Source organism: Danio aesculapii, chromosome 3 (assembly GCF_903798145.1).
Source record: "Danio aesculapii chromosome 3, fDanAes4.1, whole genome shotgun sequence".
In the NCBI taxonomy this organism is placed as follows: domain Eukaryota; kingdom Metazoa; phylum Chordata; class Actinopteri; order Cypriniformes; family Danionidae; genus Danio; species Danio aesculapii.
This window is the reverse complement of record NC_079437.1, coordinates 50274405-50295393: the sequence shown is the minus strand read 5'-3', so window position 1 is coordinate 50295393 and position 20989 is coordinate 50274405. Positions and strand designations below refer to the sequence as shown.

Here is a 20989-nt window from a genome sequence, read left to right as displayed (position 1 = left end):
ATATATATATATATATATATATATATATATATATATCTTGCTGTGAGGCAGCAGCACTACCTACTGCGCCACTGCATTGCCATATATATAGATAGTTCATTTGGTTAATTAACTCCAGGAAAGTTTATTTTCTTTCACAAAAAAAAATAAATTCAGATTCCTTAAAAAACTGTTTAAAGTTACTTCCACTAGGCTAGGGGGAGAAGCACAATGTATGTAGCAGTAGCAGTGTAAAGTACTATACACATGCTCATACAGAAGACACCTACATGTAACTTAAATACCTTGAAGTATACAGTTATATGCAAAATTCTGTTTTGAAATCTAAATTATGTGGATTCTTACTGAAATTACTATACTTTAACATATTAAATCAGTTTTGTTCATTTCAAATAAATATAGAATATACCCTGACTTCAAATCTATGCTGCTAAAACAATTGTGAAATACTGTATTTCCTTGGTGTTTTTAGTGTCCAATTTTATATGTTGTGTGTGTCTTAGTCTTTTGTGAAGGACTACATGATCTCCATCACCAGACTGCTGCTAGGTCTAGACTCCATGCCTGGATCTGGTTTCCTCTGTGCTGTGAGTACAAGTGACCCATCACTCAGTATATAATGAGACTATTAGGCACTTACAAGACTGTATACACACAGTATCTGGACAACTACATTCATGACAATGGTGGCCATAATGAAACTGATGACTCTGATATTGTTCTTTATAGATGAAGATCACAGAGGAGGATTTGTGGATTCGCACTTATGGCCGTCTCTATCAGAAGCTGTGCTCATCGACAGGAGATATTCCAATCGGCATTTACCGCACAGAAGCACACAAACTACCCGTCTCAGAGGTACAATACCTGTTGGGAATAAACTGGAGGCTTGAGTGGCAGAGCTGGTACAGATATATCTGCACCTGTGCGAAAGCCCGCAGACAGATTTTAAGACTCTGAAAATGTCACACACCCGAAGAGAGGTGCCATCTGTTGCACCATGTGTTGTGCTGTATCCTTCAAAATTATAAACATTTTTTAAAAAATGTAAAACTTAATTTTTAATATTTTGGCCCTTACCAATGACTACATAAGCATGCAATATTATTACAAAAAAAGACTAGACTTAAATATAGTCCAAAAAATAATATTATTATATATATATATTTTGGAATCCTCTGGGCCGTTGCATTGCAGTCGCTTCTTGTTTGCATAAAGTAGAACATTTAGAACATTTGTCACACATCTTGTGTCAATTGGCCTACATAATGTGGCTTGTGTCATCAGAAGTTGCCAGCTCTCCATTGAAAGGAATGGGATTGTGCTGCTTTATTGCTGTGTGTCATTTAATGGGGCTTTTATTTATTTATTTTGTAGATGCCGTATCTGTGTTTTTAATGCTCGTTTGGAGAACTCAAGAGAAAATCGGGTATTTTGGTTAATTGCTGGTGATCTATGTAGAAGTCCATCTATTAGTCCACTGACGAAACTAACAGCATGGTCGAAGGTTAAATGCGTGTAAGCCTTTTCTAGTGCTTTTGAAAAGAATTCTGTTAATTATTAGAATTTATTCATATTTGTTTTTCATCTCCGAATTTAATCTGACTCCAAGTGACCGTCAAATTTAGACTGTATTACTAATTAAAAGAACGGATCACATTCATCAATTATGACTCAATTTAGAGTTTTGATTCACATCTGATCCCATACTCTTCAGTTGTACGTTCAATAGGGACCCAATGGCATACAGAGTTGCTACACCCTGGGATTGCATACGTTCTCATGGACAGGATCTCGACATTCTGAAGTTAGTCTGAGGATGTAGGGTTAACTAATACCCAATTAGTCCCGTTGCCTCATGCTCACGTGTACTAAAAGTGTAGTTAATTTAGTCATTTTCATACAACTTGCTAAATCAGCGATAACTAGAAATCGAATAGTTTCCACACTGATGTGCCGACTGCTCCATACAGTGTCATGCTCTTCGTTTGGATGTCATGTACATAGATCAAGGTAGCATCAGCCTCCACATAATCTACTTTATAAAAAAGATTTCAGGAGAATTCAGAATGAATCAAATCTTAACACTTTATTTTCCAGATGAAAGTATATCATGCCAATTGCAGAATCAAAGAATAAAAAGCTAATTCAGAAATGTACAACATCAATTATTCAAAGACAAATTCAAGAGTTACAAATGTATAAAGTACATTACAGTATATAAGTCTCTGATGCAAAAGCTCAGGGGCTCATATACTGCAATGGGGCATCTTGCCTGCAAGATTCTAATGATGTCTTTGCACCTTTCCCTTAAATACTCAACTCAGAACCAACAGCTATAAATTCAAGACAACAAAAGTTTCACAAATACCTTTGATTGGTAGTGAGTTGAGGTGTGAAGAATTTGCTCTAGGGTGGAGCATCTGGCAAAGATTTTACCAAAGCCAAAAACCAGATCAAATAGTGAAATATTGCTGTTACATTGAGAATGAATATGAATATAGAGCTACAATATACACCATATTAAAAACTTGGACATTTTATGTGGAGTAATCTGCTCTGGTGAAAAAGGTAAAGTAAAGGTCAGGAAGGATGGCTCAGGGTAATTTAAATAGAACAGCTGATTTCATGATCTTCTTCTCAGATCAGAAAGTTTATTGTTTTAGTGACAGAAAATTCTTATGGTCTCACCTCATGGAGACAGTTCTCGGGGTTTGAAATTATGGCCTTACACTTATTAAGCACTCAGTGGCCTGATCTCATCCAGTATTAAACATTTAAATGTGTCAGAGAGTTACATAATACAAGAGAAATAAAAAGTTGTCAAAGATCAAGAACCCTGATCACTATCATGGTGACTTGAAACAAAACATCTAAACTTCAGTCAACCCTAATAAGAACATTTGAAGACACCTTACAGCTTGGCTGTTCAACAGTGTTCCTGGAGATCTACCTTCCTGCAGAGTTCAGCTCCCATTCTGATCAAGCACACCTGAACCAATTAAGTGGGACCTGAACAGCACTTGATAATTACAGGCAGGTGTGTTTGATATGGGTTAGAGCTGAAATCTGCAGAACGGTAGATTTCCAGGAACATAGATCTTATTGAAACAAAGTCAATTGGTTTAACCTAAGTGAAAATGATAATGCTATTTTGTAGAGTTGTTTTAGCAACAATTTTAGAGTCTCAGATGTGATTTACACCCACTAAACAGAGTGTATTGAAAATGTAAAAGACTCTTTAGTATAGACTATTATAGTTTTTAAAATGCTGGTGTTCTGCTTTACTCTAGACGAACTGAAATATAGACTTTTGAAAACATAATTCAATTCAATTCAATTCACCTTTATTTGTATAGCGCTTTGACAATGTAGATTGTGTCAAAGCAGCTTAACATAAAAGGTCATAGCAAATTAGAACAGTGTAGTTCAGTTTTTAGTGTTTAAGTTCAGTTCAGTGTGGTTTAAAAATCACTACTGAGAGTCCAAACACTGAAGAGCAAATCCAACGATGCGCAGCTCTACAAATCCCAAACCATGCAAGCCAGTGGCGACAGCGGAGAGGGAAAAAAAACTTTACCAATTGGCGAAAGTGAAAAAAAAAACCTTGAGAGAAACCAGACTCAGTTGGGCACGACCATTTTCATTTCTCCGCTGGCCAAACCTCTTGTGCAGAGCTGCAGTCTCAGTGGTGGAGGCTGGAAGCTGGCCTCAGCGAAGACTCATCTGTCCCTGGAGCGTCACAGGAATCAGTCTCATGTTCTCCACTCCTTCATGACCATTGGGACTCACCTTGGGATCATCTCATCGTTGGTCTTGGATCGAATCAGTGACTCTGCATAGTCTGAGGGCCTCGGGAAGAGTATCCCTAGGTGAAAATGGAGAATAAAGAGAATAATTAGCGTAGCTGCTGGTCATAGTGTATTTAAACAAGATGCAGAAACCTGTGTGGAAACCCGCTAAGTGGTGCACTGAGTGTATGGTTTACTAAAGAGATCTAGTTTTAATCTAGTTTTGAATTGGGAGAGTGTGTCTGAGCCTCGGACGTTATCAGGAAGGCTATTCCAGAGTTTAGGAGCTTTAAATGAGAAGGCTCAACCTCCTTTATTCGACTGCTATTCTATGTACTACCAGAAGCCCTGAGTTTTGAGATCTTAAAGAGCGAATTGGATTGTAGTGAGACAGAAAGTTGGTTAAATAAATAGGAGCTAGATTATTTTAAGGTTTGTAGGTAAGAAGCAATATTTTAAAATCAATACGAAACTTAACAGGCAGCCAGTGTAAGAAGGATAAAATTGGGGTGATGTGATCAAATTTTCTAGACCTGGTAAGAACTCTGACATCTGCATTTTACACTAGCTGAAGTTTATTAATAGAGGATGCTGGGTAGCCAGCAATCAGTGCATTACAGTAGTCCAGCCTAGAAGTCATAAAAGCATGGACTAGCTTTTCTGCATCTGAGATGGATAGCATACAGTACTTCGTAACTTACCAATATTTCTCAGATGAAAGAAAGCAGTTTTTGTGACATAGGATATATGATTTTTAAACGTTAAATTGCTGTCTAATATGACACCCAGATCTTTTATAGTAGAGCTAACGCTAACTTTGTATCCCTGTAATTGTAGGTCGAGTTGTGAGATCTGCTGTGTACAGGATTTAAGCCCAATAAGTAATAATTCTGTTTTGTCTGAGTTTAAGAGAAGATAATTGTTGGTCATCCAGTCTTTAACATCTTTAATACACTCAGTTAGTTTAGACAGTTTAGACATCTCGTCAGGTTTAGTTGAAATATATAATTGATTATTATCTGCATAGCAGGGAAAGCTGATCCCATGTCTTCTAATAATGTCTCCCAGGAGTAGCATGTATATTGTAAACAGCAAAGGGCCTAAAACTGATCCTTGAGGCACTAAGATTGAGTAAAACTAATAGCGAGATGCACCCTTGGTCAGCAGCTAAGAGTAAACTCACTAATGCAGTTTCTGTACTGTGATGAGCTCTGAAACCTGACTGAAACACTTCAAAAACATTATTCGTCTGCAGAAAGGAGCATAATTGAGCAGAAACAACTTTTTCTAGCATTTTAGACATAAATGGAAGATTTGAAATAGGCCTATAATTAGCTAAGTTGCTGGGGTCCAGTTGTGGTTTCTTAATAATCGGTTTAATAACAGCTAGCTTGTAAGGATTTGAAACATGGCCTAAAGATAAAGAAGAGTTGATAACACTAAAACTAAGACACAGCTATCCTCATTTGTTTTCTGGTTGGTCTTCTAGACTAATCCATGATTAGGAGTCCACTAGACTTCTAGACTTTTCCATATTCTATGGTTTTGATGAATCATTTCCTGATTTATTATGACCATTACACAACCAGTATTGACCCTATTCTTCAATGCAGAAGTGTGTTGATTGTCTTTTGCAATTATTTTAGAACTTCTGATTCAGCTGCCAATGGGAGACATGACTAGGAATAACTACAGAAAACAGTCAAACTACTTACTCTACAAACAAGTGTTTGCATTACAATACAGAATAATATAATAAGAAAATATTAGTTTGTATCATCAAGCAGCATAACGAGCTGGTTTTAACGTATATAAAAAATCAATGGAAGTGAATGAGAAGCCCACTCGTGTGTGAAGAATAAGGTGAATACGGCAGGAACAGATGCTGGCAAAATATACACATGCTCAAAGAGCTTAAAATGTCACCATAAATAGAGAGATTTTTTCAGCACATTTCTAAACATAACAGTTTTAATAACAAATTTCTAATAACTGATTTATTTTATCTTTGCCACGATGACAGTAAATAATATTTTACTAGATATTTTTTCAAGATACTAGTATTATTAACTAGGTTAATTAGAAAGTTAAACAGGAAAGTTAGGATGATTAGGCAAGTTAAACAGTGGAAACATGACATGATTTTAGCCTCACTGCTCAAGCTCCTGGGTTATTGACATTGCCTGGCCTGATATAAGCCCTGGCTCGCACTGGCCCAACAGTGGAAATGCGGCTAATGTATAACAGTGGTTTGTTCTGAAGACAATAAAAGAATACTGCTTAATGGTACTAATAATATTAACCTTAAAATGTGGATTTTTTTTTATTAAAACTGCTTTAAAAAGTTAAAATAAAACAAGTAAAAAAACAAGTTTTTCTCCAGAAAAAAAGTATTATAGGAAATACTGTGAACTTTTCCTTGCTCTATTAAATATCTCTTGAGAAACATAAAAAAAAAGAATAAATATTACACAGTATGGCTAATAATGTTGACTTCAACTGCCTAAGGCTGTTGAAACCTGATGAAAAATAAGTTTCCACCTTTTTATTGATTCAATGCTGATTCAACACTCAAAAAATATTTGTTGCTGTTTGTTCAAACTACGAATTTAAAATAAGCTGAAACAACACAATTGTTGAGATTTGTTGGGACAACATAATTGTTTTATGTTCAATCCACTTAAATTTGTAAAAACTTATAAGTACTGTAACTAATAAGAAGGGCCAGACGGAGTTTGCGGACATTTTTTGCTATTTTTGCGTACAATTTTGTAAAAAATCTATGGACTTATGCAGAATTATTTTGAGAGTATCATAACTAAAAACTTAATATATGAAATTAACTTTTATTTATTGTTTACACCGCAAATCCATCTAGATCTACTTATTTGCTAAACAAAGCAAGTAAGACAGGAAATATTACTTTACAAACTGCATTGTAAATAAATTAAATGAACATTTTCATATTAGTCAATATTATTACTGAAATAATTTAAAAACTGAATAAATATAAACTTACACACATTTACACAAGAAAATAAATAGACTCAATAGTTGGCTAGAAATCTGTGGATTTCTGCGCACACAGATTCCATGTAGGCCTGCTAATAGGTAACTTAATTTCTACATGTTGTCCCAACACAAATCAATTGTGTGGAAGCCAGCATTTTTACAGTGAAAGCTGGTCTCCTATGTGGTATACATTTCAAAAAGTATTCAAATATTTTAATTTCTAATAATTCCACATTGTTATCAAATAAATGCTCCATTGTGTGGCTTGTCTCAGTCTCAGGTCTCCATCACGGTGGAGGACTACGAGGATACACGTGAGCCCCGTGAGCCTCTGCTCTGCCGCTCCGGTCTTCATCGCAACTCAACGTCATCAGAGCCGCCCTCCTCGTCCTCCTCATCCTCACAGGCCATGGACCACCCTCTACTGAGGAGGAAGAGCATGCAGTGGGCACGACGACTGAGTCGTAAGGGTGGACGAGGCTCCAGCGGGGCGAAGGGAGTGGGGAGTGCAGCTGAGCGCATCACCCAGCAGAGGCTCAGCTTGTTCCGCCGCTCCGAGAGGCAAGAGCTCAATGCTTTGGTCCGCACACGCATGAAGCACCTGGGGCTCTCACCATCTGGATTCAGTGAGTGTGAATTTTGACTTTATTCACCAGCATGGACCATGCCACACTTTGAGCTAGACTTTAATGTAGAGATGTAGAGATGAAAAGGGGTGGTAAGGGAAGAGTGGGAAAATGGGGAATAGTGAACAGGAAGGTAGGTTGATTGGGCATCCTACAATGATGTTCAGAGACCCAGTGTTGGGTTACCGTCTCTGTAATGTAGTATAGTAAAATAATATTTGGTAGAGTGATTGGACCCCCCCATTCAATCTGGAGGCAGGGGGAGGGGGGCTATAAAGATTGTTAACGGGAAGCAAGGAAATAAAGGGAGGGAGGATGGGTTTAAAAGAATGAGAAAAACAGTGCTAGAGGGCTGGTCTGTCTTAAATAAGTTTTAGGGAGGAGGTGATTTGTTAGGGAGGCAAAGTGAGGCGTGGTCCTGCTGCTGAACCTCAATTTGATTCAAATTATTTCTTAGGGGGTCCACCATAGTGTTCTTCTTGTTAAAGACCATTCACACCTTGCATGATAAATAAAAAAGATACATATATTTGCGTCCACACTAAGGGACCAATAAAAATCTGTTTATTTATAGTTTATGATTTTCATTTGACATTAATTCTGACATTTTGTGCTACTAGCACATATGACCAGTAAATCTTTATTTAAAAATGTATTAATCTACCCCCTTCAGACCTGAATTATCTTCCAACTTTCAGAAAAAAAGTAAAAGTACATTTTCCCAGTTCCTAAGGCTTCCATAAATAATAAATAAAAATAATAAAAATGTCAGTAACCTTTAATTGATTATTTTGTTTGTCTAATGGGCCATTTCCACTGAGAGGTATAGTACGGGTCGGTACAGGTCACTTTTATCAAGCTTGTATTTCCACTGCCAAAAGAGTACCCTTTTGGTGGGCATGGTGTAAGAAAGAAAGTTTCAGACGACGTCATTTTTACTCAAGGGAATGTCACAGTAAGCCGTACAGGTCGCTCACATATCATACGAGAAGCACTTCTCACAAAACAGATGCTTTATGCAAAACATACTTAAGTATGAATCTTTCATTACTAAACATTTCATGAAAATGATTTGATTATAACTGCAGATCAATAAAACAGCCGACTGTGACGTCTGCGATTATATGAAATAAATGCAACTTACAGACCCTTCTTCGATATGTTACCAATTACAGAAAACTACACACAGTATACATTTAGTCCTTATTTGGGTTCCAAAACCACAAGAAATATAGCCCACAGTCAGTGCAAACCTCTCATCTGTGTCTGTAATCTTCACCAGCACATGTAGCCTCTTGTTAGAAAGTAGTTCCGTCATTTCGAGTTCATTCATTCATTCATTTTCTTTTCGGCTTAGTCCCTTTATGAATCCGGGATCGCCACTGCGGATTGAACCACCAACTTATCCAGCACATGTTTTACGCAGCGGATGCCCTTCCAGCTGCAACCCATCTTTGGGAAACATCCATACACACTCATTCACACACAAATGCTACGGACAATTTAGCCTGCCCAATTCACCTGTACCACATGTCTTTGGACTGTGGGGAAACCGGAGCATCCGGAGGAAACCCACACGATTCCACCCATTCCGTTCCGAGTTCATAATAGTCTAAAAGGTGATGATATAAGTTAAACATGGCAGTTTTTTCATCTTTTAGGTTGTAGAAGCATCATTTGCTGCAGTTTTTTTCCGACTTCTCTTCACTCTCATGTTTGTCTCTTCCTTTAAGGATCAGATATTATCAGAGCACTTCACAGATCACGAGCACGTTATAAATATGAACTTAAGAAGTTTGTTATTTCAAATATAGACACGATTGCGAGCTTTCTGGACAAAATAAATCCCCTTGCACTGTAACAGGACAACAATAACAGGACACAGCAGATCTTGTTCTTCTTGGCTTTGTGGCTGTTCATCAAGATGACGACAAGCTTTGTTTGAGCTTGGGACGACCGTGGCTCGTTATTATATGTATATAGTATTACGGTGTAATGTTTCGGTTGTGTTTTTAAAAATGGCGCTTCCTTTGTTTTCATTCTCCTGTTTCTGCGAGTGACATATCTCTGTAAACCAATAGTGTTCAGATGCGCGTCTAGCTCCACCTTATGGTACCCTTTGGGCCTGTTGGTAGCCTTTGCAAAGGGTGACCAAAAAGTGGGGACGTTACGGTTCGCTTTTAGGTACCCTTTGACAGTGGAAACAGCCATAAAAGCGTACAGAACTATACCGCACCGTACCACGGGCCATATTTCAATGGATATTGGGTCAAAACAAAAGTACTTCAAAAACAATATAGATCATTTCAATGTGGTGATGCCACTGGCCCATGAACATTTCCTGCTTGTTGTCAAACTATTTTAATTACTGTAACAAGAGGCAATTGAATCATATCTAAACGTTAAAACAGCTGTCGTAACATTATTTATCAATATGTGGACCTTCCAAGATTCTCTAAAGCTATGTATGGAAAAGAAAAACGTAACATAAATGTAACATTTGGACCATTGTTATTGTTTACATCCCTCAAAATACAAATTGTAGACCTTTACTTGAAGTTTACATTAAATGTTTTAACTTTAATTTTGGGGTTTTTGTTTTGTAGACTGCACCAATGCACATTATAATGGATAGACATTCAAAAAATAGATCACCTAAAAACAATAATTCTGACATCATTTACTCACCCTTTATTAGGTTCAAACCTTTATGGGTTTCTTTTTTTTCTGTTGCACACAAAATAAGATATTTAGAACAAAGCTGGAAACCTGTAACCATTGACTTATATATTGACAGTATTTGTTTTTTCTTCTATGGAAGTACTTGATTACAGGTTTTCAGCTCTTCTTTTGTGCTCAACAGAAAAAGAGAAACTCATAAGAAGTTTGGAACTACTTGAGGGTGAGTAAATAGTGATTTTGGGGTGAACTATCCCTTTTATCTTAAAAACCATTATAATGTCCATCCTGAAAAATCCTGATTTAAAGCTTACCATTTTACAATCGATTTATACTTGTGTTATCCTTATTCTTCTATACATCTATGAAATATTGCCAAATATATAAATAACCATAAATAAACTAAAAATGTTGCTTTTGTGTTTGAAACAAAGTGCTGCCATACCTCTTTTCACCCTAGTGGATTTTTGTTTTTAAATTACAACAAACAGGTCTTTATTGCTGTTTGATTGCATGTGTCTGCAAACTGCAAGATGGGGGGTAACATGAAGGGGTGTAACTTGTAGTAAGTTAGAGGGGCGTAACTTGCAGTTATCAAGATCCCATTAAACCACACGTGTCAAACTCAGTTCCTGGAGGGCCTCAGCTCTGCCCAGTTTAGTTCCAACACTAATTAATCACAATTGATCAAACTAATAGAGTCATCGGGAAGTTATAGACGTTAATAACTGTGATGTTTGGGTTTAGGTGTGGAGTAGGTGTAGATCCTAATAACTGATGTACAGTGCCAGTTTTGACATGTGGCTCTCCATAACTTCAGGTTACACCTCTAACGTACTACAAGTTACGCTCCTGCATGTAACGCCCCTGTCTTACAGTCCGCAGACAGACCCTACTCTTTGATTGGATGACAAATGTCCAATATCATGGACAGCAGGCTTTAAATTTAGTGATCTACTCCAGAACCAAAAAAAACAACAACAAAAAAAAAAACAATTGAAATGGACGCAGGGTCAGGAATGGCTAGTCAAATTAATTTAGCTTCAGTGTAGTGTAATAAAAACAACACATTTATTTTCCCCAGCTGTTTCAAAAGAGGCATCACAAAAATGCTAAAGTTAGCACTGGATCCCTGAGGTGTTTTTATTTTTGTACTTCAGTTTGCTAGCTTCGCATAACTTCCATATATTTTTATCATTCTTTTCCATGATATAACCAATTGTTTTCTAGATTAGCGCTTCTTCACAATGTCATCAGTAGCTATAAATTGCACAAACCCCCTTATATTCCAGTGGGTTCTGACTGGCTGACAGTATAACGTTTATTATCTGAGAAACAAACATTTGAAAGTCACCCCAATGAAATTGTTTCTCTACATGTTTGTTGTTAGTTGTGTTCTGAACTTTGCTGTAGTTTTACATTTAGAACTATTTTTAGAACTCTATTGTTATCATTATCATGCTTAATGTGAACGGGCCTTTACACTGTTGCTTAAACTTGATTTCAACATTGAAAACATAAAAAGGTTTTGAGCACCGAATGAGGTAGGTTTAGAGATTTTTAGTTGGTCTAATTTATAGTTTTGTATCCTCTTTTTATGTCAGATGGGATGACAGACCAGGGCAACAGACTGTCCTATATTCTTATCAACCCTTCCCCTGACACACGCCTGGAGCTCTATGATGTCGTGTGAGTATATAAACATCACAAGCATTTAAGCTAAAATTATTATTATTGCATTTAAGCCTTATAAATATGATGCATATTATGTGTTGTATTTATTATTACACACAACTGGAAATAATATGACTTATGAAGAAAACATATCCAGAAATAATTCATTATAATTATTTTTGCTGTAACAGAATGACAGCATCAACTTCAATGACAACTCTACATGATTTTTTTTATATGTTTAAAGAATGTTTACGAATATTACAAATCATTACCCAGCAGGCAAATGACATCAACATGACGGCAGATTGATGTTTTACCCCAATGTCGTGGGATGTTGCATTTTGTTTGGAAATGAAAATATGGTTGACGTCTGAACCCAACATCAGGCCAACATCAGTTACGTTTAGGTTTCCAACACAACCTAAAAACAGCAAAATATAAACATCTAATGATGTTAATAATAATAATAATAATAATAATAATAATAATAATAATAATAATAATAATAATAATATAATAGTTATATAGTAATGTTATAGATTGACGTTGTGTGGACGTTACTATTATGACGTCTATCAGACATTGGATTTTTGTTGCCATACCTGACGAATAAATGTCAGTATTTGACATCAATATGACGTTAGTTTAAGTTCAACGTTGAATTTTGGTGACTTTCCAACACAACCTGAAATCAACAAAATATCTACATAATTTCATGTTGTTATTGGACGTCAAAATATAATTGTCCTTAGATGCTGGCAACCTAAATCCAAGCTAATATTAACATCTGCTGGGTAGCATGATTCCACTGTAAATGTTATCTAACTCCTAAACGTAAAAAAATAACATATAGCCTGCTACATCCTGGCCAGTGTGTTAATAATAATTTCATGATGATCTTTGTGTTTGCTTACCAAGTGTGGTCTCCTCACAGCAATAATCTATCAGCACTTCTTTTTGATTGCACTGTCATTTTAAGTGCAAGCATTTCAGTGTTGCCAGATGTTGCTACAAAAACAGCAATCCTCAACCTCCTCAAAAAATACATTTAAATATTGTATTTTGCAAAGATACAGAATTGCTAACCACAAACTACCTCTTCCCACTTTATTAAAGCCCAAATTACTTTTTTAATGGTCTCAGTATTCGTATTAAATGACTATCGATGCCACATTAATGTAATAATAACTATTCTTGGCAACATGGAGAAGTGGAGGCTGTAGCCTCATTCTAAAGTACACTCAAAAAACTACTGCTTGTTCAAACTACGTATTTAAAATAAGTTGAATCAACACAATTATGTTTTTTAGAACAACTTCATTCTTTTGACAATTTTAACACTCTTCCGCATGGTGTTGCCATATAGCAGCATGTTATTTATGGTCATTTCCCTGCCACTGTTTCTTTAAGACCAATGTTCAAATTTTTTTGTTGGAAAGAGAAAACCTTAGTTTAGCCAATGATGTGCTTTGGTTAAGTCACATGACATGCAGTGTTTTTCTGTGGCACGATTTCTGACAGACTGGCATTTATTGTGAGTAATTGCAGAATGCAAATGTAAACGTCAATAGAAATAAAGGATCAAATGATGTCAGAGCCACAAAAAAATCTGAAAAATCACCTCCAGTAAGTTATGATGACATATTCACAACTCAAATTTTTTTATCAAATTAGTTTTTTTGTAAATCTATCAAATGTATGTGTTGCCAAATGGCAACACTGTGCAATAGTGGAATGTGCAATATTGCAATAGGTTAGCTAGCTAACAAGGTTAGCTGAGATCTTTTAAGTTGTAACAATAACAACACGAATGCTAGTAATATAATGTTGATTAGTCATATGTTAAGGGCATTTGAATTATAGATACAATCAAATTTTAATTGCAATACTTTTGAATAGATATAAATACACGGAACAGTGTATTAGCGAGCACCACCATGTTCTATTGTAAGTGAAAGAAGAAAAGGACAGAACTGGCACTTCCTGCTGATGAAAGTGTGGATGAGATGGGTTTTAGTGACCATGAGAGTGATGCAGACTGGACATTTGACATTTGAAAATCCACATTTTTTTACAGAACTTCAAGTTAAGCCATTCTAAGAAAAGAAAAACAGTCAAATAATATATATATATATATATATATATATATATATATATATATATATATATATATATATATATATATATATGTATATATATCTATATATATATATCTATATATATATATATATATATATATATATATATATATATATATATATATATATATATATATATATATATATATATATCATAATGTGTGCAGTAGAGGGTTAAGTGAATTGAACAAAACAATTCAGTTAACTTAATTGATTTGTGTTGGGACAACTTAAAGGAATTGTGTGGACCCAGCATTTTTTTATATTTTATAAACATGTAAAAAGTTTGTCAGGAATTTTATTTATTTATTTTTTAAGAAGGCAAAGTTTATCAAAGTTTTTTTTTTTTTTTTTGTTGTTGTTGTTGTTTTTTTATATATATATATATATTACACAGGTGAGTGGGCTTGACAAACCACCTCGCTCTTCTGACATTTTAAGGCTGCATTTACACTACATTTCTTGATGGGCAATTCCGATTTTGTGACTGTATCTGATTTTTTTGATTACCCGCTTACATGTTTTTTTTTTTTTAATGACTCGTATTCGATTGTCTGCATTTACACAGCACAATGCAAAAGGTGTAATAAGCAGAAAAAAAAGAGCGGTTTCTGACTGACTGCCACGATCACCAGCGATCTAACCATCAGAGATCGCTTGTCTTGTTTTTCTGTGTTTTTGATCCTCGCCTTGTTTGTTTGATTATACCTGTAGGCTGCCTGCATATTGACCTGCTATTTCAGCTACGACTCTGGATTGCCCTCATACATCTGTTTGCTCCTGTGTTGATCATTGCTTGCCTGACCATCCTGTCAATAAAGCCCTGCATTTGGAGCCTCACCCCTGTTGTCAGTGTCACTTCCCAGCTGGTTACACTGACAGCTGATAATAAAAGAGCGCGCTTTTTCTCTATTCCTGTATTTAATCTGTTCGCTGGGTTAAATTTTTTCATTTTCAGGTTGTTTTGCTATAGTTTACGACAGAAAAGTTATCATTCGTCCATATTCTCTTAATTGAGGCTTTTTTAAAAACTATAGCGTGATTTATGCACGTTTTGTATGCAATCATTTTATATTAGTTCATATTATTTATGTGGCGACTTTTGTGCACTCTCATTAACATACTTAAATACTTGTGCTACATGACAGTATAAATGCTTTTTTTTGTCCTAGCATATAAGGTTTGGGACTCTGAAGTCTGTCTTGAAATGAAAGCATAAAAGTTGATGTCATTAGCCACAGTTTTTAATGACGCGCGGCTCACATTGACAAGTGAAAATTCGATCTACCTGCTCACATTGCCATTACATCCATTGCATGGAATTTTGACATTTGGCATTTTCCAAGCCTAGAAAATTTTGGAAAAAACTGAAAAATCCACAAGGTTTTGGAAAAGTCATGGAAATTAAATTTACATTTAGTCATTTAGCAGATATTTTTGTCCAAAGGGACTTAAGCTGCGGTCACACTAGAGCTTGTGCTTGCAAATTTCTGTCATACAACGCAGAATGGCACAAATATGATTAGACATTAATAAAAGTGAGCGATTGCCTCATATTTTAAATTTCTTATATTAAATGATCTTCTATTAGTCTCACGCAATCACCTGATGTGATTTCACAGGTGAGAAGTCATCAAGCTTGGACTTTCGAATGCAGTGAAATGTTAAACACATGCTTGTGTTTCTGGTCTGCCGCATTTGCATGCCCATGAATGGAAGTCTATGGAACGAAAAGTGCAGTGTGATCGCGGCTTTATAATAGAAGGTTTTACCTACTATTACTAATTTAACAAACTATTAAGATTATCTAAAACTAGTTTGACAAATATCTGTATATTGGAATGGAGGTTATTTGTTTTTACTTCTTTTCTTTCCTGGCCAAAAGCATGCTCTCACATTATTAGTGCTGTGTAAGCATCATCCATTTTACATTAATATAAAAATGAATTTAAACTATTGGGTGATTTATGATATGCTGTAATAAATGTAAACATTTCTTATGATTTACTATTTACTAAATCAGCGAACTGTGGACAAGCCCCCAACATGACACTTTTTAACACATTATAATAAAAAAAATCTGAATTGTGTTTTAAACTGAACCTAAACTGGCACACTCAGAAGAACCATAATATTAATATTAAATCATAAAAAGGAGGTAAACTATGTGCCCTTTAAATTATGTATATAGTTTAAGAATGTAGAGTATATGCATAGCTATTATTTAGTATAGTTACAGCTTAGTATGTTAGTTATGTATAGGTTTAAAAATAGCTCTTACGTCCACTGTTGTGTTCTTATTTATGACTGTTTATTTATGGAGCACCGTGGTCCTGTGAGACATGACATTTCAAACTTTTAAACTTTTTTTATTTTTATCACCATGTTACCTTAGGGGCTCTGTAAAAAGCATCAAGTATAAAAAAAAACTATTTAATCTAAAACATTTTTGTCATTCCTGCAGGTATCTGATCAGACCTGATCTTCTGTCACCAGTGCCTAACCAGGCCGGCAGTCGCAAGCCCAGCGCAGGGCCAGCAGAGGGACACAGATTTGACACACAAGACAGCACTCATCTATGAACACAATCACCACAGGCCACCAGCACGAGAATCACCTCCTGCACAGACGGGACATGCACATATGTGTGTGTTTGTGTGCGCATGGAAAGATGGAACTGTGAGCTGAATCTACACTGTAAAAAGTGATCTTGCTTTTAGTTGCCTTTACTCAAATTCCATGTGCCGAGTGTCAAAACTTAGACTGTTGCAAGAACTTCACTTTTTAAGCTTTCATTGAATCATCATGCGTAAGATGAGATACAATGAGACTTTGCATTAACAAAATATAGCTGGTTTTAGACATTTTTGAAGTATTTTAAAACGTTCAAAAGGATAATTCACCCACAACTGAAAATTCTATCATCACTGACTCAACCTTGACTTGTTACAAAACTTCTGTGAGTTAATTATTTTTCTGTTGAACTCAAAATAAAAAAAGTGGGTTTTTTTTGGAAACATGTAACCTTGGACTTCTATGGAAAAAAACAAGTTGGAAAAATAAATACTATGAAAGTTAGTTGTTACTAGTTTCTAACATTTTTAAAAATATATTCTTTTTGTGTTTAACAGAAAAGGGAAACTCATAAAGGTATTGAAAGACTTAAGGGTGAGTTTTATGTTTATTTTGGGGTAAACTATCCCTTTAAAAGTTTAATCCCTTTAAATTCAAACCAGCATGCTAAGTTCACTTGTATCAAATTGTGATATCAGATATTTTGTTTGTTTGCTTATTTGTTTTTTTGTAAAATTGCATTTATGAGTGCACTAATATATCGAAATATTGTCCATCAAAACATGAGGCAGTGACACTTTGATCAAAAATTATATAATGAAATTTAAAAAAATGCTATTAGTTTAAATTTCCAAAATCTTTATAAATATTCTACTAATATTGAATGAAGAAATTTCTTCATTCAACCATTTTTGTGGTGACTTGATTGGTCCTGTATTTGATATGTTTTTTTTTTTAATACAGTATACAGTACCTGACAAAAGTCTTGTCGTCAATCCAAGTTTTAGGAACAACAAATAATAACTTGACTTCTTGTTGATCATTTGGTATCAGAAGTGGCTTATATAAATGGCAAAGGTCTTTAGATTACACTTATTTTGACAAAATAAAATATGATCATGCCTTGATTTTTAATTATTTAATTAGGACAGTAAGGTCTGACTTTGCTTAGACAAAAGTCTTGTCAATCAACATAAATAATGTACAGTATAGAATATAAAGTCATGGTGCAGTGGAAAAAGAAATAATATTGTGTATGACTCCCATGAGCTTGGGCGACTGCATCCATACATCTCTGCAATGACTCAAATAACTTACTAATAAAGTCATCTGGAATGGCAAAGAAAGTTCTTGCAGGACTCCTAGAGTTCATCAAGATATTTTGGATTCATCTTAAATGCCCCCTCCATCTTACCCCAGACATAATGTTCATACTGGTGACTGGGCTGGCCAATCCTGGAGCATCTTCACCTTCTTTGCTTTTAGGAGCTTTGATGTGGAGGCTAAAGTATGAGAAGAAGCGCTATCCTGCTGAAGAATTTGTCCTATCCTGTGGTTTGTAATGTAATGGGCAGCACAAATGTCTTGATACCTCAGGGTGTTGAGGTTGCAATCCACTCAGCAGATGTCTTATACACCCCCATACTGAATATAACCCCAAACCATGATTTTTCCTTTACCAAACTTGACTGATTTCTTGAGAATTTTGGGTCCATGTGAATTTCAATAGGTCGTCTGAAGTTTCTGTGATGATTGGGATGCAGTTCAGCAGTTAATTCATCAGAACAATCTACCTTCTGCCACTTTTCCAAATAATCAACTAGAAGTCGTTATTGCTCTTACAACTGGGATCGATGACATGACTTTTGTCAAGTAGTGTATATGTATGCATGTGTATATATATATATATATATATATACACAGTTGAAGTCAGAATTATCAGCCCCCCTGAATTATTAGCCCCCCTGTTTATTTTTGTCCCCAATTTATACTTAACAGAGAGATTTTTTTCAACACATTTCTAAACATAATAGTTTTAATAACTCATTTCTAATAACTGATTTATTTTATCTTTGCTACTGTATGATAACAGTAAATAATATTTGACTAGATATTTTTCTTCTATACAGCTTAAAGTGACATTTAAAGGCTTAACTAGGTTTATTAAGTTAACTAGGCAGGTTAGGGTAATTAGGCAAGTTATTGTATACTGATGGTTCGTTCTGTAGACTATTGAAAAATAAAAATTGCTTAAAGGGGCTAATAATTTTGACCTTAAAATGGTTCATAAAAAAATTTAAACTGCTTTTGTTCTAGCTGAAAAAAAATAAAATAAAACTTTCTCCAGAAGAAAAAAATATTATCAAACATACTGTAAAAATGTCCTTGCTCTGTTAAACATCATTTGGGAAATATTTAAAAAAGAAAAAAAAAATTTAAATTCAAAGGGGGGCTAATAATTCTGACTTCAACTATATATATATATATATATATATATATATATATATATATATATATATATATATATATATATATATATATATATATATATATATATACATATATATATATATATATATATATATATATATATATATATATATATATATATATATATATATATATACATATATATATATTACAAATTCCTCCTTCCTCCTGTTATCATTTAGAACTGTAGATTGTTTTGGTGACTAGAAATCAGTAAATGTCAGGATGTAGAATGTTTAAACGAAATCAATCAAAGCATGTACCTTAATGTAAAACATTGACACAACCTGTGTCATTGTATAAAATAACACTACTAATCAAGAGAGATTTTTTTCAAGATAAAAATGCGTTGTAAAGGCGCGAGTCATTCGTAGTTTTTGAAAGATTATTTTTTTCAGCATGTTCTACACTAAAAGTTCCTCTTGGTCAGTAAGAGTTGATTACTAGAGAAGACTGGTAAACTGGTTGAAGTTTACATAAGATACACTGTAACATGTAAATAAATATACAACTGAAACTCAAAGACGCTGCATTGCAACAAATAATTGTTTTGACTATTGAATATGTAGATTTATTTGTATCAACATAGGTAGAGAATAAATATGTGTTAAAATTAGATTAAATGAATGAAATAAAGTCATTTTTTAATCAAATTAAGATCATAAATAATAATATACAACTAGTTTAACATGATTACATACAACTTGATTCCAAACTTTTGTACATTTAAGCAGCAAATCACTTTTTACAGTGTAACTATAATCCTTATTTTGTTACTAAAGGACAAATGGAAACGCATGGACCTTTGAAAAAGCATTTACATTTGAGTTGTGCATCAAATTATTGTTGATGCGAGACAGCCGAGGCCACGTAAGTGCATTTACTGATGTAACTTGTATTAGTCTCTGTGCATGTGAATGTACGTTGAATAGCCAGCACTGCCAATCTCGACTTGGATCGCCAAAGGAACACATGTTGCCAAATGTATACATGGAAAAGATTTGTTCTCTGTTGCTTGTGCAGTCAGTGTCAGTCAGCCGCTCTGAGGACCATGGGATGTTTTTGTCAGGCCATATTAGAATGGCGGTGCTCGTAAGTTTCTTGAATGTTTTCTAACACTCATTTCCTGAACTCTCGGGACTTCGCTTTGCAAGAAGCAGGGCAGACAAAAAAAGAGTTTATTAAATGGACCAAATGAATGATCTGATGAAACTTTATCATTCTTTTATCAAAGGAGGCTTTCAGAAATTAGGCTTCCGTGTCTTATGTGGCATTTTGAAATAATCGTCATTTGATTCTTTATGTGCGATGGATTGAGTCTCTGTTTGATGTTTGCTTTGATAAGATCATCTGTTCTGCTATGGGTTTTTTGGTTGTTTTCCTTACCATTGAGACGTCAGTGCTTTTTTATGTCATTTGTTTAATATCCTTTTGCTGGCATGCATGCTAAAGATCATGCATGAGTAGAGGGATTTGTTTTGTCCTGCCATGAAGAAGTACAGAAGTGAGCGAGAAAGTACCATCCCGCTCCTGTCCATAATGCACTAATGCCTTGATTCAGTGCCGTTCAAACATGTAAGGAACATAATAAAATCTGCCAAATTGATGGCTCGTCTCTTATTCTTCGGTGTTTGGCTTCAACAAGGGTAACCAAAGTATGGTGAAAATTCCCAAAAATTGTTTTTAGACCATAAATATATTTACTTCCAAAACAGGGGTCACGGTCTGTATTGGAACAGCCTAATATTCGCAAAGATATTTTTGGAGTTGAATGCTGATGGACTGGGGTTTTTTTTAACACATGTAAATGTATATTTTAATAAACAGAGAAAATAACTTACCACAATTAAACTGCCAACACATCTCTGGACAACTTGAAATACTACCATTGGACTGCTTCATTATTTCATATCCAGTGGCAGAGCTAGACTTTTAAACATGATGGCCACTGCTATTTCTAGGCATCCACACAGACACACTCTAGGCTACTCATTCAGTGTAA

General features: G+C 34.9%; 1 protein-coding gene across 1 annotated transcript in view; it reads left to right on the top strand.

Moving 5' to 3' along the window:
• LOC130221640 (potassium channel subfamily T member 2) overlaps positions 1–16910 on the top strand; it is a 231886-nt gene extending 214976 nt beyond the window's left edge. Inside the window, exons 26-30 of the mRNA XM_056454198.1 lie at positions 504–587; positions 730–858; positions 7078–7429; positions 11713–11797; positions 16388–16910. Coding sequence (XP_056310173.1) covers positions 504–587; positions 730–858; positions 7078–7429; positions 11713–11797; positions 16388–16505 — 768 coding nt within the window. The 3' untranslated portion in view covers positions 16506–16910. The remainder of the gene's footprint in view (positions 1–503; positions 588–729; positions 859–7077; positions 7430–11712; positions 11798–16387) is intronic.
• Positions 16911–20989: the final 4079 nt, after the last annotated feature.